The 21,267-nt window shown below is 36.1% G+C and overlaps 1 protein-coding gene across 1 annotated transcript in view; it reads left to right on the top strand.

Annotated features, from left to right (window-relative positions):
• Positions 1 to 21,267, top strand: part of LOC127870835 (transmembrane protein 87A-like) — a 78,014-nt gene that overhangs the window by 42,279 nt on the left and 14,468 nt on the right. Inside the window, exons 9-13 of the mRNA XM_052413367.1 lie at positions 5,638 to 5,758; positions 8,259 to 8,424; positions 12,817 to 12,910; positions 18,222 to 18,299; positions 19,378 to 19,486. Of these exons, the coding sequence (XP_052269327.1) occupies positions 5,638 to 5,758; positions 8,259 to 8,424; positions 12,817 to 12,910; positions 18,222 to 18,299; positions 19,378 to 19,486 (568 nt within the window). The remainder of the gene's footprint in view (positions 1 to 5,637; positions 5,759 to 8,258; positions 8,425 to 12,816; positions 12,911 to 18,221; positions 18,300 to 19,377; positions 19,487 to 21,267) is intronic.

The raw sequence follows: 21,267 nt of genomic DNA on the forward strand, positions 1-21,267 counted from the left end.
TTTCATCTGATAATCACCATATTTGGTCAGAAGTTGTATCGAGACTATATCTAGATCAAGTTCCAATATGGGTCATGCCGGGTCAAAAACTAGGTCACAGGGTCACTTAGTGCATTTCAAGCATTTAGCATGGCGTCCACTCTCTAATTGAAGTAGTTTTCATTTGATCTTCACCAAATTTGGTCAGATGTTGTGTCTAGATGATACATGTATGTAGGTCAAGTTCAAATATGGGTCATGGTAAAGTTATCAAGTTGTCCAAAACCTTTAAACGGGCGTATCTTGTGACAGTTTTGCACTCTTGTTAACATTTAAAATCCATGAAGAAGTGAACAATAGACACAGTAAAAAAAGTCATAAACATTCCATGCATGAAGGAATGGAGAGAAAACTATTTTTCAATATTCAATTAAACAATTACAATATAAACTAGAAATGGCGCGGCAGAGGCAGACGTGTATCCCCACGCCGCATGTTTGACCCAGGGGCACCCCAAGGTTGGTAATGGGGCCATGCATAGTTGAGATTGACCGTATTGTCATAAGAGAAGTTCAGTATCAATAAGAAGTGAATCGGTGTAGAAATGAAGAAGTTGTAGTAAAAGGCAATTTTGGGTGGGTGTGGCCTATGTGGGCGGGGCGCCCCAGGGTTGGTTATGGGGCCATGCATAGTTGAAATTGACCGTATTGTCATAAGAGAAGTTCAGTATCAATTAGAAGTGAATCAGTGTAGAAATGAAGAAATTATAGTGAAAAGCAATTTTGGGTGGGTCAGAGCTCCAGATAAGGATTTGTGAAATTAGTAACGGTACTGCCACTGACAGAAAGAAAAGGAGTAACGCTGAAGATCAATTAGTAGTTGTACTACCATATCTAAAAATACAGGTAGTTCTGTACTACCTGTGTTCTTGGATATCGAAGGGTGTATAACTGACTTTACAGTAACATTTGCAGCAATTATAATAAATATATTTCGTTTTTTAAACAGTTATTAGGTTTTCCATTCTGAATTATGATCCAAATACAACTACACATTACAACTCATGACTAAATACTATTTCTTTATTTTTCTTGACAAGAAAACACAAGCCAACTAGTAAGCTAAGTGAATGAACACTAATGTCACTGCCTCATCTCAAAAGAATCATTGCTTTACTAGTTTAGCAGTTAAGTGTCAAAGTTGGCATAGCAAATTCCACAATTTAACCATAAAACGTCTTCTATTTTCTCGGTGACAAGCCAATCATATTTGGGTTTGCAATCTTCCAAAGTTTTTGTTTGGATCCGTTTCCCATCTTGTTTTCTTTTTTAGCCACCGATGCAATCAAATCGTTTAATACCGGGGCGACAATATCTTTTTCTGGGTTTACAGATTTAATGTCAGGATGGTTAGATGACAGTATGTAGCCATTATATGACAACAAAGTGTTTTTTTGAACCGCTTTCCGTTTATCCGGCCTTCCCTTGCACGCAGACATTGTTTTTGACGGGTTTACGAGTTACCGGAAATCATGCGACAGAAAAGACAATAATACCGGAACCCAGTCTACAATTTTTCGGTAATTTAAATTCACGAAAAGCGCCGTTAGGTTAGAGACCAACAAATCACGCCGCGCTAACGCGGACGGCCTGATTTTTTCATAAATGCGTAAAAGGGATATTAAAGTCGTAATTGTACGTCCAGTTTATAAAAATAAATGCGTAAACCTTAATGAAAAAGACGTATTTACGGCTGTTCGGCCCTTATCTGGAGCTCTGGTGAGTGTGGCCTAAGTGGGCAGGGCGCCCCAGGGTTGGTTATGGGGCCATGCATAGTTGAGATTGACCGTATTGTCATAAGAGAAGTTCAGTATCAATTAGAAGTGAATCGGTGTAGAAATGAAGAAGTTGTAGTAAAAGGCAATTTTGGGTGGGTGTGGCCTATGTGGGCAGGGTGCCCCAGGGCTGGTAATGGGACCATGCATAGTTGAGATTAACTGTATTGTCATAAGAGAGGTTCAGTATCAATTTGAAGTGAATTGGTGTAGAAATGCAGAAATTATAGTAAAAGGCAATTTTGGGTGGGTGTGGTCTATGTGGGCCGGGCACCCCAGGGTTGGTAATGGGGCCATGCATAGTTGAGATTTACCGTATTGTCATACGAGAGGTTCAGTATCAATTTGAAGTAAATCGGTGTAGAAATGAAGAAGCTAATGTAAAATAACATAAAAAATGAGTAAAAATCTCTGACCCGGCCCCACCCCAAGCCCCATAACTTTTGACCTAGGGGTCAGATCAAAATTCCAAATAGTGCAGGGTCGCACATATGCTCATAGCTACCATGTGTGTAAGTTTCAAGGTTCTAGTGCTTATAGTGTAGGAGGAGATAGTGGCCAGGATGGACGGACAGACACACTGACAGACGGTGGAGAATGGAGATAACCACAATATCCCCACACTTTTCAAAAAGCGTTGGGATAACAAATGCCAAAAATCAGTATGAACATGCTTTCCCAATTTCCCAGGACAATGAAATTGACAGTCAAATCACAGATTTTGGTAATAACATCAAATCCCCATTGCCCTTTACTGACTGCTGTTCTCACGTGGGACAGTAGAAAAAATTTCAGCATTTAATAATGTTATTATATTACGCATGCACAAAAAATATTTTGATATGTCAAGGAATTAAGATCTTTGGGTAAAAATTAAACCTTCCCACTCGAAAGCAAAGTTTTATGCTGTTTGCTGCTCATCAGTATCTAAGGGTTGGTAATGAAGCCTTAAAAACTTGAATCTAGTAAGAAAGGTCTTTAATTTGATATAACTTTCTAAGGGACTACAACTGCGTCAAAAAACGTATCTGAGTGGTGATTAAAAAGAATCAGGCATTGTTTGGTTGATTTATCCCCATATCCACTACAGAGAGGATATTTGTTGGATTCGGTGGAATATTGATTTTATTTCACTAGTGATCATAGAAAATAATATTTTCACAGGGAAAAATATTTATTTTCTATGATTACGAGTGAATTAAAATCGACATTCCACCAAATCCAAAAAATTTCCTTTTTTTCTCCGTTTATTTACATTGCAAAAGAGTTTAACTGCAGAATTTCGCTGGTATAATGATGTAATTTCGGTCGGTCTGTCGGTCTGTCTGTTGGTCCGTACACTTCTGCTTTTTTGCAAAAATGACCAATGAAAGTACGAAAATGTAAAAATATCATATGATCACAAAAACTATAAAATGAACAGTTTATAACGCTGTCATTTAACCATATTTCAGATTTAAAAAGGTTTCATTGAAAATAAATAAACATTTCCTATAATACAATGATGAACATAAAAGCACTCACTATCGTCAATAAAGGATCACTGTTTACAGCATTATCTCCCCTGTCAGATCAACAGTTGGAGCATCTTTTCACAAATTTGTATAATTGTACATTTATCCAAGGAACTTACTATGCAACAATTGTTTTTGATTTGATTATACTTTTTCATGAAATAATACATGATAGTGACCTCCCTATCGGTGTGACCCCCTATTGGCGAGTTTACTGTAGGTGTTGTGTAACCAGTTGGATTTGCTAATTGTAAGTAACAAAGTTATAGCAAACATCAAAACAATGAGCAATTTCATTTTCATGATGTAGTAAGGGGTTTGCTTTTCGAATTCTCAACTTTGAAAAAAAATATTTGTTTGCATTCATTTCACATTTTGTCGGTCGTCAGGACCGACATTCTTGTTAAACCTGCCGGACCAAATTGAAATCTGCCGGTCAGGACTGGCGGACCGGCAATTTCGCCAAGCCTGGAACTAACTAAACTATAAAAGAAGAGTAGTCATGCGTCTGTGGGTCTTCATGTTGTAATTGTTTTTTGGCCTTACATAAAACAAATCTGTTTAAATGTGATACCTTATTTCAGTAAAATTATTTATCAAAGTATGCGCTACCCTACTTTCTGATTTGGTATGGGTTGCCCATTCAAATTTGATTAATCCCCCACAAACAAAGTTTAGGGGGCTATATAGGAGTGAACTTGTCTGTCGGTCGGTTGGTCGGTCGGTCGGTCTGTCTGTCGGTCCGTATTAAGTGTCCGCTCTCTAATTCAAGTAGTTTTCATCCGATCTTCACCAAACTTGGTTAGATGTTGTATCTAGATGATATCTAGGCCAAGTTAGAACATGGGCCTTGCTGGGTCAAAAACTAGGTCACGGGGTCACTTAGTGCGTTTTAAACATTAAGCATTTTGTCCGCTCTCTAATTCAAGTAGTTTTCATCCGATCTTCACCACACTTGGTCAGAAGTTGTATCTAGATGATGTTTAGGCCAAGTTCGAACATGGGCCTTGCTGGGTCAAAAACTTGGTCACAGGGTCACTTAGTGCGTTTTAAACATTCAGCATGTTGTCCGCTCTCTAATTGAAGTAGTTTTCATCCGATCTTCACCAAACTTGGTCAGAAGTTGTATCTACATGATGTGTAGGCCAAGTTCGAACATGGGCCTTGCTGGTCAAAAACTAGGTCACGGGTCACTTAGTGCGTTTAAAACATTCAGCATGTTGTCCGCTCTCTAATTGAAGTAGTTTTCATCCGATCTTCACCAAACTTGGTCAGAAGTTGTATCTAGATGATCTTAAGGCCAAGTTCGAACATGGGTTTTGCCGGGTCAAAAACTAGGTCACAGGGTCACTTAGTGCGTTTTTTAACATTCAACATGGTGTCCTCTCATTTTTTTTTCATGTTTTCATCTGATCTTCACCAAACTTGGTCAGAAGTTTTATCTAGATGATCTGAAGGCCAAGTTCGAACATGGGCCATGCCAGATCAAAAACTTGGTCACAGGGTCACTTAGTACGTTTTAAACATTGAGCATGGTGTCCGCTCTCTATTTCAAGTAGTTTAAATCCAATCTTCACCACACTTAGTCAGAAGTTGTAACTAGATGATGTGTAGGTCAAGTTCGAACATGGGCCATGCAGGGTCAAAAACAAGGTCACGGGGTCACTTAGTGCGTTTGAAACATCACAATGTTGTATGTCTCTAATTCACGTAGTTTTCATCCAATCTTCACCAAACTTGGTCAGAAGTTGTATCTAGATGATATCTAGGTCAAGTTTGAATATGGGTCATTCCGGGTCAAAAACTAGGTCACGGGGTATCTTAGTGCGTTTTTAACCTCACCATGTTGTCCGCTCTCTAATTCAAGTAGTTTTCATCAAATCCTCACCAAACTTGGTCACAAGTTTTATCTAAATGATCTCTAGGACAAGTTTGAACATGGGCCATTCCGGGCCTAAAACTAGGTCACAGGGTCACTTAGTGCGTTTTTTACACATTGAACATGGTGTCCGCTCTCTAATTCAAGTAGTTTACATCCGATCTTCACCAAACTTGGTCAGAAGTTTTATGGAGATGATCTTAAGGCCAAGTTAGAGCATGGGCCTTTCTGGGTCAAAAACTAGGTCAAGGGGTCACTTAGTGCGTTTTAAAAATTGAGCATGGTGTCCGCTGTTTTTTGTGAAGACGACATGCAAAATATTATGTGTCAATGCGGCATGTGGGGGTATTTGTCACGTCTGTGACAAAGCTCTAGTTTGATTTATTGATATTAATATAATTTTAAATGCTTACTATTTGTTCTATTGACAGTTTTATGGTGTGATGGGTCTTGTTTACATAATCTATGGGCTGGTGTGGATTGTCTTATTAGCCTGCAACTGGAGGGAGCTCATGCGGCTGCAGTTCTGGATTGGAGGAGTCATTGTATTAGGTACACATTGGAAAGTACTCACTCTAGATAATGATTGTATTACTGTATTAGGTACACATTGGAAAGTACTCACTCTAGATTATGATTGTATTACTGTATTAGGTACACATTGGAAAGTACTCACTCTAGATAATGATTGTATTACTGTATTAGGTACACATTGGAAAGTACTCACTCTAGATAATTAGTGTACTATTGTATGAGGTACACATTGGAAAGTACTCACTCTAGATAATGATTGTATTACTGTATTAGTTACACATTGGAAAGTACTCACTCTAGATAATGATTGTATTACTGTATTAAGTACACATTGGAAAGTACTCACTCTAGATAATGATTGTATTACTGTATTAGGTACACATTGGAAAGTACTCACTCTAGATAATGATTGTATTACTGTATTAGGTACACATTGGAAAGTACTCACTCTAGATAATGATTGTATTACTGTATTAGGTGCACATTGGAAAGTACTCACTCTAGATAATTAGTGTACTATTGTATAAGGTTCACATTGGAAAGTACTCACTCTAAATAATGATTGTATTACTGTATTAGGTACACATTGGAAAGTACTCACTCTAGATAATTATTGTATTACTGTATTAGGTACACATTGGAAAGTACTCACTCTCGATAATTATTGTATTGTTGTATAAGGTACATATTGGAAAGTTCTCCCGCTTGATAATGATTGTATTATTGTATGAGGTACACATTGGAAAGTACTCATTCTAGATAATTAGTGTATTATTGTATGAGGTACACATTGGCAAGTACTCATGCTAGATAATTATTGTATTATCGTATGAGGTACACATTGGCAAGTACTCACGCTAGATAATTATTGTATCATTGTATGAGGTACACATTGGCAAGTACTCACGCTAGATAATTATTGTATTATTGTCCCCTACCAGTGAAACCGGAAAGGACTTATGGTTTGCGCTCTGTGTGTCCCTCAGTATGTCAGTCAGTCAGTCAGTCTGTCACACTTTTCTGGATCCTGTGATAACTTATAAAGTTCTTAATATTTTTTCATGAAACTTAAAACCTGGTTAGATGACAATATGGAGATTATGCACATCATTTCATTTTGAATTTGTTCATACATCAACAATTCTGGTTGCTATGGCAACAAATATATATATTTGTTAAATTCTGACAATGGTGGAGTTACACCGGTAAGGGACCATATTGCTTGACAATAGTCTTGTTGTATTAGGTACACATTGGCAAGTACTCATGCCAGATAATTATTGTATTATTGTATGAGGTACACATTGGCAAGTACTCGCGCTAGATAATTATTGTATTACTTATTGAGTTCAGATATTCCACCCAGTCAGTAGGGTGACTATACATGTAAAGGAATCACTTTGTTGTCAGTAAGTATGACAGGTGGTCCGTCTGGACTCTTAATCTCCTCATTGCAGGATTTTGAAAAATCTAACGGCTCAAATATTAATGTCAATGAGGTGGTGTCTTGTGGACAACAGCCTTATGGCTAAAATTTATAAAAGGCACTTCTTTACAGATATTTGAATTTTTATCTCATTTTAGGGCAAAGTGCTCATAGTGGGCTATTGTGTTTGGTTGTCGTCGTGTGTCATATTCTGTCTGTTCTCAAATTTAAGCTTGTTACCACTATTGAGGCCACATTTTGCATCCAGTCATGATGAAACTCATTTTCAGAATGGTGTTTTTGACAACATGTAGTCCCAGCTTCAATCTGGGTCACATGCATCTAAATTTAGGTCAATAGTTCAAACCATAGAAAAGTCTTGTTACCACTGTAGAGGCCATAGTTATCACTCAATCTTAATGAAATTAGGTCAGAATGTTTATCTTGACATTTTCTATGCTTTGTAGAAATCTTTGTCGTGTGTTTCCATTAACTGGATCATCAGGTCAAATCTTAGAAACACCTTAATACTTCTCTACTGACCACATTTATGACTCAATTTTTATGAAACTTTGTTGGAGTCTATATCTTGACAATATCTATTCAGTGATTGAATATAGGTCACCTTTAGAAGTTGAAAAACTAGTCATCAGGAAAAGATCTTAGAGAAACCTTGTTACCACTCTAGAAACAACATTTTTTACTCAATTTTGATGAAACTCTGGTTTATATTCATCTTAAAACTAGGTCAACAGGTAACATGTAAGAAAAATCTTCTAAATCATGTAGCTTTATTTATGACTCAATCTTGATGAAACTTTGTAAGAATGTTTGACAATATCTAGGCATAGTTGGAATCCAGGAATTAAGTCATCAGGTCAAATCATTTATGGCTCAATCTTGATGACACTTTGTCAGAATGTGTATCTTGACAATATGTGTCTTGTTTTGAGAAAACTGGGCATAATGCATGTGCGCAAAGTGTCGTCCCAGATTAGCATGTGCAGATTGCACAGGCTTATCTGGGACGACACTTTACGTACTTGCATTAAAACCCCTTTTCACAGAGCGAGGCTGAATTGTGTTTTTCAGGGATGCTTGAGAAGGCCGTGTTTTATTCAGAGTACCAGAGCATTGCTAACACTGGGTTGTCTGTCGCTGAGGGAACTTTGATTATTGCTGAGGTCATATCCTGCTTCAAACGTGCATTGGCGCGAATGCTGATCATTATAGTTAGCGTTGGCTTTGGGGTTGTAAGGTATGAATAATTAAAAAAGAATACAAAAGGGGTTGATTGGAATAATATTGCCTATAATGTGTATCTTGTTATAATTGCAAAAACTGTACTAGACTGTACTGCAGCCATTATGATGTCTTTTTCCAACAGGAAAAAGCACAAATCCCTTCATAAGGAATTTTTGTGATCAGTGTTTTTTTCACCATTTTGGGAATGGGGCTGGGTCCCTTTGTATTGGGAAAAATGGCATTGTTTTGCCAGAAATGGGGAAATTAGTATTGCTGTCTTTTTGCTAACAAATACACACATAATTTAAAATTTAGAGCAAAAAATATTTGAATCAATTTACTAAAGTTTAACTTATATAGCTTGATGGGAGATGAACTAAATGTTGAGATTTATTTTATTTTAAAATATTTTTTATACCCCCACAAACAAAGTTTTGGGGGGTATATAAGAGTGAACTTATGTCGGTCGGTCTGTCTGTCGGTCCGTATTAAGTGTCCGCTCTCTAATTCAAGTAGTTTTCATCCGATCTTCACCAAACTTGGTCAGAAGTTGTATCTACATGATGTCTAGGCCAAGTTCGAACATGGGCCTTGCCGGGTCAAAAACTAGGTCACAGGGTCACTTAGTGCGTTTTTTAACATTCAGCATGGTGTCCTCTCTCTTATTCAAGTAGTTTTCATCCGATCTTCACCAGACTTGGTCAGAAGTTTTATATAGATGATCTGAAGGCCAAGTTCGAACATGGGCCATGCCAGATATAAAACTAGGTCTAGGTCACAGGGTCACTTAGTACGTTTTACACATTGAGCATGGTGTCCGCTCTCTATTTCTAGTAGTTTAAATCCGATCTTCACCACACTATGTCAGAAGTTGTAACTAGATGATGTGAAGGTCAAGTTCAAACATGGGCCATGCCGGGTCAAAAACTAGGTCAAGGGGTCACTTAGTGTGTTTTAAACCTCACCATGTTGTCAGCTCTCTAATTCAAGTAGTTTTATCCAATCTTTACCAAACTTGGTCAGAAATTGTATCTAGATGATGTCTCGGTCAAGTTTGAATATGGGTCATGCCAGGTCAAAAACTAGGTCACGGGTTATCTTAGTGCGTTTTTAACCTCACCATGTTGTCCGCTCTCTAATTCAAGTAGTTTTCATCCAATCCTCACCAAACTTGGTCACAAGTTTTATCTAAATGATCTCTAGGACAAGTTTGAACATGGGCCATTTCCGGGCCTTAAACTAGGTCACGGGGTCACTTAGTGTGTTTTTTAACATTCAGCATGGTGTCCGCTCTCTAATTCAAGTAGTTTACATCCGTTATTCACCAAACTTGGTCAGAAGTTTTATGAAGATGATCTTAAGGCCAAGTTAGAATATGGGCCTTTCTGGGTCAAAAATTAGGTCAAGGGGTCACTTAGTGCGTTTTAAAAATTGAGCATGGTGTTCGCTGTTTTTTGTGAAGACGACATGCAAAATATTATGTGTCAATGCGGCATGTGGGGGTATTCGTCACGTCTGTGACAAAGCTCTAGTTTTTATTTGGGCATTATTAGGTCCCGTTTTGGACAAATATATTAAAAAAAATTCCATTGGGAATGGGTCCCCCTACATGACCCAAATTTGAATGAAAAAAACACTGGTGATAAGCATTACGATATCTATGCTAAGTTTGATACCCAGACAAATTCCATGTTACATTTCTGAATTTAGGTCCTTCAGGGTCTGCACAGAATTTGAAAAGTGCTTGAAAATTATTTTTCACCTTGAAAAGTGCTTTAATCAATATGGTGTGCTAAAAACAATTATTTTTAACCAGGTTTTCCGAAGGAAAAAACTGGTTATTAGATTGGCGAATGCGGGCGGGCTGGCTGGCTGGCGGGCTGGCTGGCTGGCGGGCTGGCTGGCTGGCTGGCGGGCTGGCGGAACAAGCTTGTCCGGGCCATAACTATGTCGTTCATTGTCAGATTTTAAAATCATTTGGCACATTTGTTCACCATCATAGGACGGTGTGTCGCGCGAAATAATTACGTCGATATCTCCAAGGTCAAGGTCACACTTTGAGTTCAAAGGTCAAAAATGGCCATAAATGAGCTTGTCCGAGCCATAACTATGTCGTTCATCGTCAGATTTTAAAATCATTTGGCACATTTGTTCACCATCATTGGACGGTGTGTCGCGCGAAATAATTACGTCGATATCTCCAAGGTCAAGGTCACACTTTGAGTTCAAAGGTCAAAAATGGCCATAAATGAGCTTGTCCTGGCCATAACTATGTCATTCATTGTGAGATTTTAAAATCATTTGGCACATTTGTTCACCATCATGGGACGGTGTGTCCCACGAAAGAATCACGTCAATATCTCCAATGTCAAGGTCGCCACGACTAAAAATAGATTTAAAAAAAAAAAAAAAACTTACAAAGGGGGTTAATTTTTTTTGGTCATTTCAAAGGTTCAGTTTGAGTTTTCTCCCTTTATCATATTTTTTTTTCACAATGAAAACCTGGTTTTGTGACAATTTTGTCCCTTGTTATCCATTGCCTTGAAATAATGCTTTAAAAGTGATTGAAATGGGGTTAAAACTAATTATAAGTGTTGGGAATATAAATTGTTTATGCTTTGAGCTTATTTCGACTTGATCAGGTTTTTAATGCTCTCAGGACCAATGGAGATGTCAAGTGTTTGTGTATGTGTTGTGTGCTACAGTGAAAACAATGTTACCAGTATGGGTTGAACATGAATTACTGACTTGTTGCCACAGCAACTTTCAATTCTCTTCCCCTTAAAAAGGGCAAATTTCTCACATCGAAAATGTCTGCAAATAAAAAACCTGGGCAAAGAAGTACCCTTGGGTAGTACAAGTAGGTTCTCAGATTCTGGCAAGATGTAAACAATATCAAGTAAATATTGAAACTTAGTACCCAGCAGGTGTGCATAGGTCCACAATGGCCGCCATAGTGGAGTCATATCAGGTAGCCTAAATAGATGATGGCCAAAGCAAAGACAACCAATGTGGTTGAAGGTCCAGATCAATTTGGGCAAAATAAATATGAGCCGTGCTCTGTGAAAAAGGGGTTTAATGCATGTGCGGTAAGTGTCGTCCTAGATCAGCCTGTACAGTCTGCATAGGCTAATCAGGGACGACACACTTTACGCACATGCATTAAACCCTCTTTTCACAGACCATGGCCCATGTACATAATGTCAAAAACGCACATTGATATTTTATGATCATGCAATAATAGGCTTACCTGCTTGATAAAAAATAGCGATAATTCTATGCATGTAGTACCTACATTTCACACATGTCTTGAAAGGGTTTTATTTATGAGATTTATTTCATTTACATGTTTTTAAAGAGCACAAGACAAAAGATACCTGATAAATTTGTTTGTGATTTAAATTATATATTATAACATCTGTTTTTATAATATAAGCTGAAAGAAATTTTTTATTTAAGACTTTGTCTATTCTTAAAATCGTATGAAAAATGACATTGTATAATTCTTTATAATGTCTTTTTATGGTAAAACATGATGAGTTTTTGTATAAAATAATGTTTTTTTATGTAATAATTATTATAAATTGAATTACCCAAAGAAATTGTTCTAATTGAAATGCTTCAAGGAGCAAAAGTGTTTTTCAACCTCAAACAGAATGAAAAAAGGCTTGATTTTTTTCTGGAAATTTCATTCTGAACCAGCCCTTGATTGATAGAAGATGGCAAAATTCATTTTGTATTATCTCTAGGGTTAAAGCTCAAACAGTTTATTTGATCGTCATAAAACTTGGCGATATTATTTGTGAGCACATTTTCTTGGTTTGATAAATAGGCAGTTGGTCTGAAGCACTTAGATATTTATGGCCTTGTAATTGTTTGATTTGCATCATCATCAAATTTGGTGTCAATGTGTGTGGGCATATCTCAGCAAAATTTGATAACCAGTCAGATTGCTGGAGGCACTTCTGAATTATGGACCATGAATTATTGCCCAATTTCTCAAGATTTTTGCATACCAGACCTTTTACCGTTTCCCGTGTTATTTTGATGCATTTTTAGTCCCATGGAAAGTTAAATTTAATTAAGGACCTTTCTTACTAAATTCAAGTTTAAAAGGCTTTATTTCCAACCCTTAGATACTTATGAGCAGCAAACAGCATAAAACCTGAAAATTCTGCGAGTTACTTGCAGGCTGTTCTGGTTTATACTGTTTGCACATAGCTATTTTCACTATGCCTCTGAGTGGGAAAGGGTTATACAGGCATATTTCGTGACATGTTTGCTCTCTTATGAACTCAATATGTTTTAGGTGCATTGGTTGTAATCTTCAGTTTTTCATAAATGTATGGGAAAGATTATCATGTAAAATGTGAGCAAAGTACTGAACCAAGCACTGATTTTGCAGGCCTAGACTTGGTCCCACATTCCACAAGGTATTGTTTGTTGGAGGTCTGTACTTCATACTTGCTGTTGTGGAAGGCTGCATGAGGACTCTCAAGGTAAGTGATCTGATTATATGCTTTCAAATATTATAGCCACCATACATTAATATTGTCAATATTGAATGTGAAATATTGCTACTATTGGCAAGGCTATTGTAAGAAAGCAAAAAGCATTGATCTAAATAGATGCATTCAAATATTATACTTATTGCGACCATACTTATAAGAATCTCTTGATTAAAGTAAAAAGTTACCAATACTTAAAAAATATAAATAGGTTGTATTTGCGTTATCTCTCATTGAAACATTTTAAACGGAAAATGCAGAAAAAATGTGAATGTTTCTCACCTGTGCATTAATGTCTACAGGCTTTCCAGCGTTCCTAGTATTTCCTAGTTTTCCTAGTTTTTATGCCCCCCCCCCCCCCCCAAAATTTATTTTGGGGGGAGCATATAGTCGCCGCTTCGTCTGTCCGACCGTGTGTCCGTCCGTGGACAATTTTTGTCCAGGCTATTTCTCAGCAACTAATGACCGGAATTCAATGAAACTTATGGGAAGCTTCACTACCAAGAGGAGATGTGCATATTATCATCGGGTTCTAGTCAGATGATTTTTCACAGAGTTATGGCCCTTTGAAATTTTCTATAAAAAAAAATTTGTCCCCCCAACTACTGTGCCCTCAAGACGTTTCCTTTTATCTGAATATATAGTGCAATATTGTGACAAAAAAAACCTTTGGGGAGCATCACCCGTCTCCAACGGTTTCTTGTTTAAATGTGCTCCTAGTTTTTCTTAGTTTTGTCTAAAACCTCCTAGTATTGATAAGGTAAAACTGTCTTTTAATGTGTTTTAGAGATTTTATTTCAAAATAGGACCTTCAGGTTGTTGAGCTGACAATATTTGGTAGTCTTTGTGGGGTCTGGTGTCACTGTTCACATAGTCTAGCCTTCATAGGTGATACCTGAAAGTTGGACTGAGCTCTGTGATGACTACAAATAAAAACTTATGACTATATTCTGAAACGTTCCGCCACTTAACCCAACCTAAGTTAAATCTGATCAGTATAATTACACACGTGATTTTATCTAACGGTCCCCTCCTTCACTCACATTGGTATTCACAAACGTAAGGACAGCTCGAGGTTCCTCGCCTGAGGGAGGATATAGTGCGGTAGTTAAGTTGTTCCTTGAGCCTCACTCAACATGTTTTTTATGAATACCGAAACAGAAGGTCGTACAACTTTATGTTTATTTTGTTAGTTGTAGTTATTTCAAAGTGTGGGTAACCTGAAAAATACGCTTTATTGCGGATATAGAACCACAAAACCTTGTGTTAATTAATGGATATAATATTTACTCTAGAGCACTTTGGTGATGGCTATTTTTTTTTAGTTTTATATACCACTTGAATCTTGTGCGCATGAAGTACAAGATGGTAAACAACATTTACTGTAAAAAGTTGTGTATAAGGCGCACTTTTTTACCCCAAAATTTCATTTTAAAAACTTGATGCGCGTTATGCACAACTACAGCCATGCCAAGACATTTTTTCCCTGTCAGTTACCCAGTTGCGGTAATTCGCATCATTCTGTCCCTCGGTGTTTTAACTGTAACTATGTTAATAATAGTGTTATATTTACGCTCTGAATAAGATGGACAACATTATAAAGTTAACGTAAATATTTTCTATCTTTTTCCGGTACGTACAGAGCATTGAAATCAAATAAATTTGAAGAAGAGAATGAAAAACAAGGAAGCCATTTTTATTTAAATGTTATTGTTTTCCCACCATATTATACCCTACTGTACTAGGGTTACACAATTTATTTGGGGGCACTTGTCGATTTACAATAGTATGTCGGCAAGGTCTTTTCCAATATATTTATGATTATTTTTCTTGCTTTACAAATGTGTTAATAAAATTGATGTTGTGTTTGTTTACACGTTTTCATACATCTTGTCAAGATTGAGGATGTGATTATCGAGCAATTTGCGTCACCTGTCAAGTTTTGTGTAGCTGGGCCTATTATCAAAACATGCGAACTGGCAAACGGCTTCACACCTCCATTGTTCGTTTATCGCCAGTAATGTCGTAATGGCGTTGAGAAGTTTGAGTCGTTAAAGTCTCCTGTCAATTATAGACACTCGAAAAGAACGCATGATATCGGCAATGTAAATAAAACGCCCGGTTGTGAAATAGTCATGCATGAATAACCACGTGACAATACCAATCGATAATGTCAGTTTCTTAGTTATAACTAATCCATCCGTTATGTGTACTCCTCCACGATTAATTCGTGGACAGTTACTTCGGAGACATATGATGAAAACCTTGATGGTATCCTTGTGGAAAGTGTGCATTTCATGCATAATTCATTTAAATCCAAACATTTATTTTTACGCATATGATTTAAAAAAACACACAAACTAGTTTTATCGTTATCGTCTTTAAAATAATTAATAATTGAAGCAATAAAAGAACACGTAAGATCGGCAATGTAAATATAGCGATTTTCAGTTAGCCTGCGGTACAGAATTTTTCCCCCAATTTTTTTTGCTTCAAAAACTTTTTTTCACGATTTTTTAGCTTTAAAAAGTAGATGGGTGTTATACATAAATTTTACGGTAATTTGAGGAAACCCACTTATGTCAGTACTAACAATCGCTTTTTGTGACATTTTTTCAGGTGAGATTTTTAATTATTGTTTTGAATGGTAATATTTTAATGCAAGGATTGTTGCCTATCAATTAGTGTCGTTTAAAATTAATTGCATTGAATGTTATATAGCCTCTCATATACTTATTATAGTATAAGTATGCATATTTACAACAATGGTCATTTATTCGACAATGTTCACAGTTAAAGCGGGTATGCACAATCTTGACAATGTTTGTTCAACAAAAATAAACTTCTTCAAACTTGATATACATGCAGTTCATTATTAATTTGGAGACAATTGTGTTCACATGAAAATAATTGATTGTAATATATAACTAGTATATGATAAAAAAGGTGTTTGTGTCCACTTAAATCGCCAAAACAAGCAACTTCATAATGCACCACTGATATCCATAGACAAAAATCTTCAGAATGTCTATGCAACATCCTTTCTAACTATGTTAAGTTGGACATAAGAAAATGCCCCAAAACAACAAAATTTTTGTTATAAAGTCGGTTCAAAATAGCAAAGCAAATTTAAGGGTCGCAACAAAAATAGGGTCGCTCGGGTTATTCAAAACAAACATTTTTTTCACACCTATGAATATGTTATTTACACATGTATATTGTTATAAACCAATTATTTTGACATTTTGCTATTGAACGGATTGTAGACAATAGGTGCCCAACAAAACACATTCACACTTTGTCGCTTCCTCCAGCTCTCATAGACTAAGTAAACACTGTGAATACCAATCTCTTCCTCGACTCAAACTAACCAAAGGCGCCCCTGAGCCTTCCTTAGTCGAGGTTGAATCGAGGTGGAGGTTGAGTGACGTTCTAGAAAATAGCAATAAGTCAGCTTAACAGTCCTGTTGTATGAAATGTGTTCAGTTACTGTGGTAATCAGGTAGGGAAAAGTCGAATAGGTAATAAACTTCTTAGTAGTAACTCTTGGTTTTTGTTTCAACCTTCCTATATTTTCCTACTTTTTTCCTAGTTTTTTTGTTAATAATTTTCCTAGTTTTCTCCTAGTTTTTTCAAAGGTGCTGCTGGAAAGCCTGATGTCTATGAATATCTATTTTCAAATAACCAAGTGTCAATGTGAGGCAGAATTTTTGGAGCCATGCATCGAAGCTACTGTTATTGCTCTTACTTTGAAAATGCAGACATGTTTAATGTGGAACAATGGTTGTTCAAAATTGTATGCAAACAGGCACTTCTGTCCATGGTTTAGTCAAAGGATGATATGAAATTGTTATTTTGTGAAACAGATTGTCTGCACTTTTTTTCAGGTACTCTGTATCTTGTACCGTTAAATATTTAAAAAAATATATAGATAATAATGATATACAATTCCTATAAAAAAGCATTATTAATCATAATGGCAAAGCAAACATGACAATTTAATTTTGATTTTATAAGCATTTTTACAAGACTTTTTATGTATGAGTCTATCTACTTGAGATATTCATACATTTTTAGTGCTGTTTTGGTCCATTTATATTTGACAAAGTTCCAGGGTTTGAACTTAGGAATTTTCTTTAAAATATTACCATTCTGGAATTTTGTTTGAACCACTTTGAGATATTGACCTCATTTGTGGTATGTGAGTCAACCTGCATGACTTACAGATCTAGATCAAGTTTCTTTCCCATTCATTGATATTTTGCGAAGTTAGCAGTCTTGATTTTTTTACATGTGAGTCTATCTACCTGACTTACAGATCAAGATGAATTTTTTTACGGACCATTGAATTTTGACAAAGTTATGACCTTGGTCTTAAACATTTTCTAAAACTTGTTAGAAAAAAATTCTGAAATGCTTTTAGATACTGACCTTATTTTTGGTGTGTTAGTCAATCTACATGACCTATACAGATAATGTTCGAGTTTTGTTAAGGTCCATTGATTTTGAAGAAGTTACTTGCCTTGGACTAATCAATTTTCCCTCAAATAACACTTTTCAGGAATTTGTTTGAAATTACTTTCAGATATTTACCTGATTTAAAGTGTGTCAGTCTACCTGCATTACTTTCAGATCAATGTTAAGATTTTTTTACCTATGTCGAGTTTTGAGACAAAAATTGAATGAGGGGCCATCTGTGCCCTAAAGATACATCTTGTTACATGTAGAGTTATTACAGATTGAGTATAATGGTAAGTAAGACTTTGCAATCATGTAATTGTCTTACAGGAGAAGTATTTATTGAAACTTTCCAACCATGCTGCGAACAAGTCCTTTTAAATTGTAGATGTAATTATATCTACTGATACATGAAATTATAATGTGTATAGTCATACCAGTAATTTTAAAGAAAGGAATCAAACTTGAGCTTAGAAACACCATTTAAACTTTCACGAAACTAATAGGTTGCCAAAACTGCTTGCCATAATACTACAAACTATCTAGGTTTTGCTTTGCCAGACCTGTCTGCCAAAAGGTAAAAAAGTATATTGACAACCATGAGCAAAATCAGCACATCTCTACTGCTCAATGCATTTATCAGTACATAAGATGTTGGGTTTTGATACAATGGATTTCGAATCTGCCACACTAGTGTCTCCTTTGTTATTATGGTCGTCGTGTTAATACACTTAATAAGTCCATGCATTTATTGAAACACTGTGCTCCTTATTTGTCTTTGTCATACACTTGCTCTTTCTGTATCTTGTATATAAGATCATATACAAGCATGAATGTACTTCAGCCCAAGGGGGACCAGTCCACAGACACGGCGCTGGCAGCTCTACCCCTGGCTCTTCTAGATGCAGCTATATGCTGGTGGATATCCTTTTAAAGCTCTAAATCTGCATACAAATACTAGTTCTAAATTGGGTCATATGAGGTCAATAACAAGGTTGTTAGGTCAATGGAAAGAAAAAGCCAGTAAACATTCTAGAAGTTACATTTATAGTCCTATCTTCATGAAACTTTGTCAGAACCTTTGTTCTGATGATATTTTAGATGAGTTAAAGATGTATATTTCAACAGATGTCAGCCTGATCATGTCAATGTTTTTTCACTATAACTGTGTGATAGAATCAACTTTATAACATACATGTACTATCATATACATGATAATAAGAAATTAATATCCGTTCGTCATTAATTTATTTTAGTTTTTTAAGTATTGAATTGATTCTGGTAGTACAATTTTCCTTTGTTATATGAACATTGTTTTATGAGTTTTTGGTTTGTTAGTTATTTTGTTTTTGTTGTGTTTTGTGTGTGTGTGTGTGTGGTGGTTTTTGTTTTTTTTTTTGGGGGGGGGGGGGGGGTAGGGATTAGGAATGGGCTCAAAAACAAGTTTATAAGTATCTTTGATAATGTTCTGCCAAACATCTTTGTTTAGATGCACACACAAACATATGGTTGTCTTTAATTATGCCCTCCTTCGAAGGAGATGAGGTATATTGTTTTGCACATGTCGGTCGGTCTGTAAGTTCGTCCGGATGGTTTCCGGATATTAACTGAAGAATGCTTAGGCCTAGGATCATGAAACTTCATAGGTACATTGATCATGACTGGCAGATGACCAATATTGATTTTCAGGTCACTAGGTCAAAGGTCACAGTGACTCCAAACAGTAAAATGGTTTCCGGATGATAACTCGAGAATGCTTAGGCCTAGGATCATGAAACTTCATAGGTACTTTGATCCCAACTGGCAGATGACTTATGCAGATTTTCAGGTCACTAGGTCAAAGGTCAAGGTCACAGGTACTCGAAACAGTAAAATGGGTTCTGGATGATATATAACAGCCCTTGTTCAACAAGCCATATGCATGTTTTAATAGTGAGTTAGGTGTGTGGCTTTTCAAAGTTTCAGAGATTAACTTGTTAATATTCCTTAACATGACTGACATATTTTCTGCAATCATACAAACAACTCGACAGCTGAGGCTAAGGAGAAATCTGGTTAAATTGAGCCTGTACAGACACTTCGCTAATACTCTCGTCTTCACAGTTATTGGTACGTATATCCTATTAACCCTTTACCACTTAGATATGTATTTAACCATTTACCACTTAGATACGTATTTAACCCTTTACCACTTAGATACATATTTAACCCTTTACCACTTAGATACGTATTTAACCCTTTACCACTCAGATACGTATTTAACCCTTAACCACTTAGATATGTATTTAACCTTTTACCACTTAGATATGTATTTAACCCTTTACCACTCAGATACGTATTTAACCCTTTACCACTTAGATATGTATTTAAACATTTACCACTTAGATACATATTTAACCCTTTACCACTTAGATACGTATTTAACCCTTTACCAAGATATGTATTTAACCCTTTACCATTTAGATATGTATTTAACCCTTTACCACTCAGATACGTATTTAACCCTTTACCATTTAGATATGTATTTAACCCTTTACCATTTAGATATGTATTTAACCCTTTACCACTTAGATATGTATTTAACCCTTTACCACTCAGATACGTATTTAACCCTTTACCATTTAGATATGTATTTAACCCTTTACCACTTAGATATGTATTTAACCCTTTACCACTCAGATATGTATTTAACCCTTTACCACTCAGATATGTATTTAACCCTTTACCATTTAGATATGTATTTAACCCTTTACCATTTAGATATGTATTTAACCCTTTACCACTCAGATATGTATTTAACCCTTTACCACTCAGATATGTATTTAACCCTTTACCACTTAGATATGTATTTAACCCTTTACCATTTAGATATGTATTTAACCCTTTACCACTCAGATATGTATTTAACCCTTTACCACTTAGATATGTATTTAACCCTTTACCACTTAGATATGTATTTAACCCTTTACCACTCAGATACGTTTTTTGACGCATTTGTAGTCCTTTAGAAAGTTACATCTTATTAAATAACTTTCTTACTATATTCAAGTTTTAATTGCTTCATTTCCAACCCTATGTTACTAATGAGCAGCGAACAGCATTAAACCAGAACAGACTGCAAGTTTCTCGCAGGCTGTTGTGGTTTTATGCTGGTTGCAAAAGCCATTGACACTTTGCTTCTTATGGTGAAAAGGGTTAAGGTTGTTTTGCAGTTCATATGGATTTTGGTGATTTTAATCTTACCTGTACAGTGCTCAAGGACAAGCCACACAAATTTTACTTAACATATTCCCTACCTGTGAAATTCTTTAAACAAATTCCAAAGACTAATTTTGGCGTAGCTATCTAAGCTCAATACTTTTGACACAAATTTCTTGCAATATTTTATGCTGCAGAAAAACTGATTGCCAGTTGAATTAAGTACACGATCTTAATATAGGGAATGCTCGCTGGCTGCAATGTATACTAATTGCTGATGCATATTTTTGTTAGAATTAGAATTTACATAATCACTTTCGTAATTGTTAAGAATGATTTAAGTATACCTACAGCCTACATACTAAAACTAAACACTATCATAGTTTTCTCCATATAATGTGAGGATCAGAATGGGATATGGATTGTGATAAACAAATACCTTAAGTTAGGACTTAAATGGGTAGGTGGTGGGGGATGGGGGCTCTGCCCTTAATCCCCGTTTGGGACCCATAGCCCGGCCTCATTTTGCGGATTTTAAATTTGGGACAATTGACACCCCTGTATATTGCATATATACACAGCAAAATTAGCAATGACAATGCTATGAGAGGGCCCAAGTGGATTCTTGTTTAGCTTGTCTGTCCTTTATCGTATAAGCTGTTTTACACTGTATCAAGTATTTAATATCTTTA

This window comes from Dreissena polymorpha, chromosome 3 (genome assembly GCF_020536995.1).
Source record: "Dreissena polymorpha isolate Duluth1 chromosome 3, UMN_Dpol_1.0, whole genome shotgun sequence".
Classification (NCBI taxonomy): domain Eukaryota; kingdom Metazoa; phylum Mollusca; class Bivalvia; order Myida; family Dreissenidae; genus Dreissena; species Dreissena polymorpha.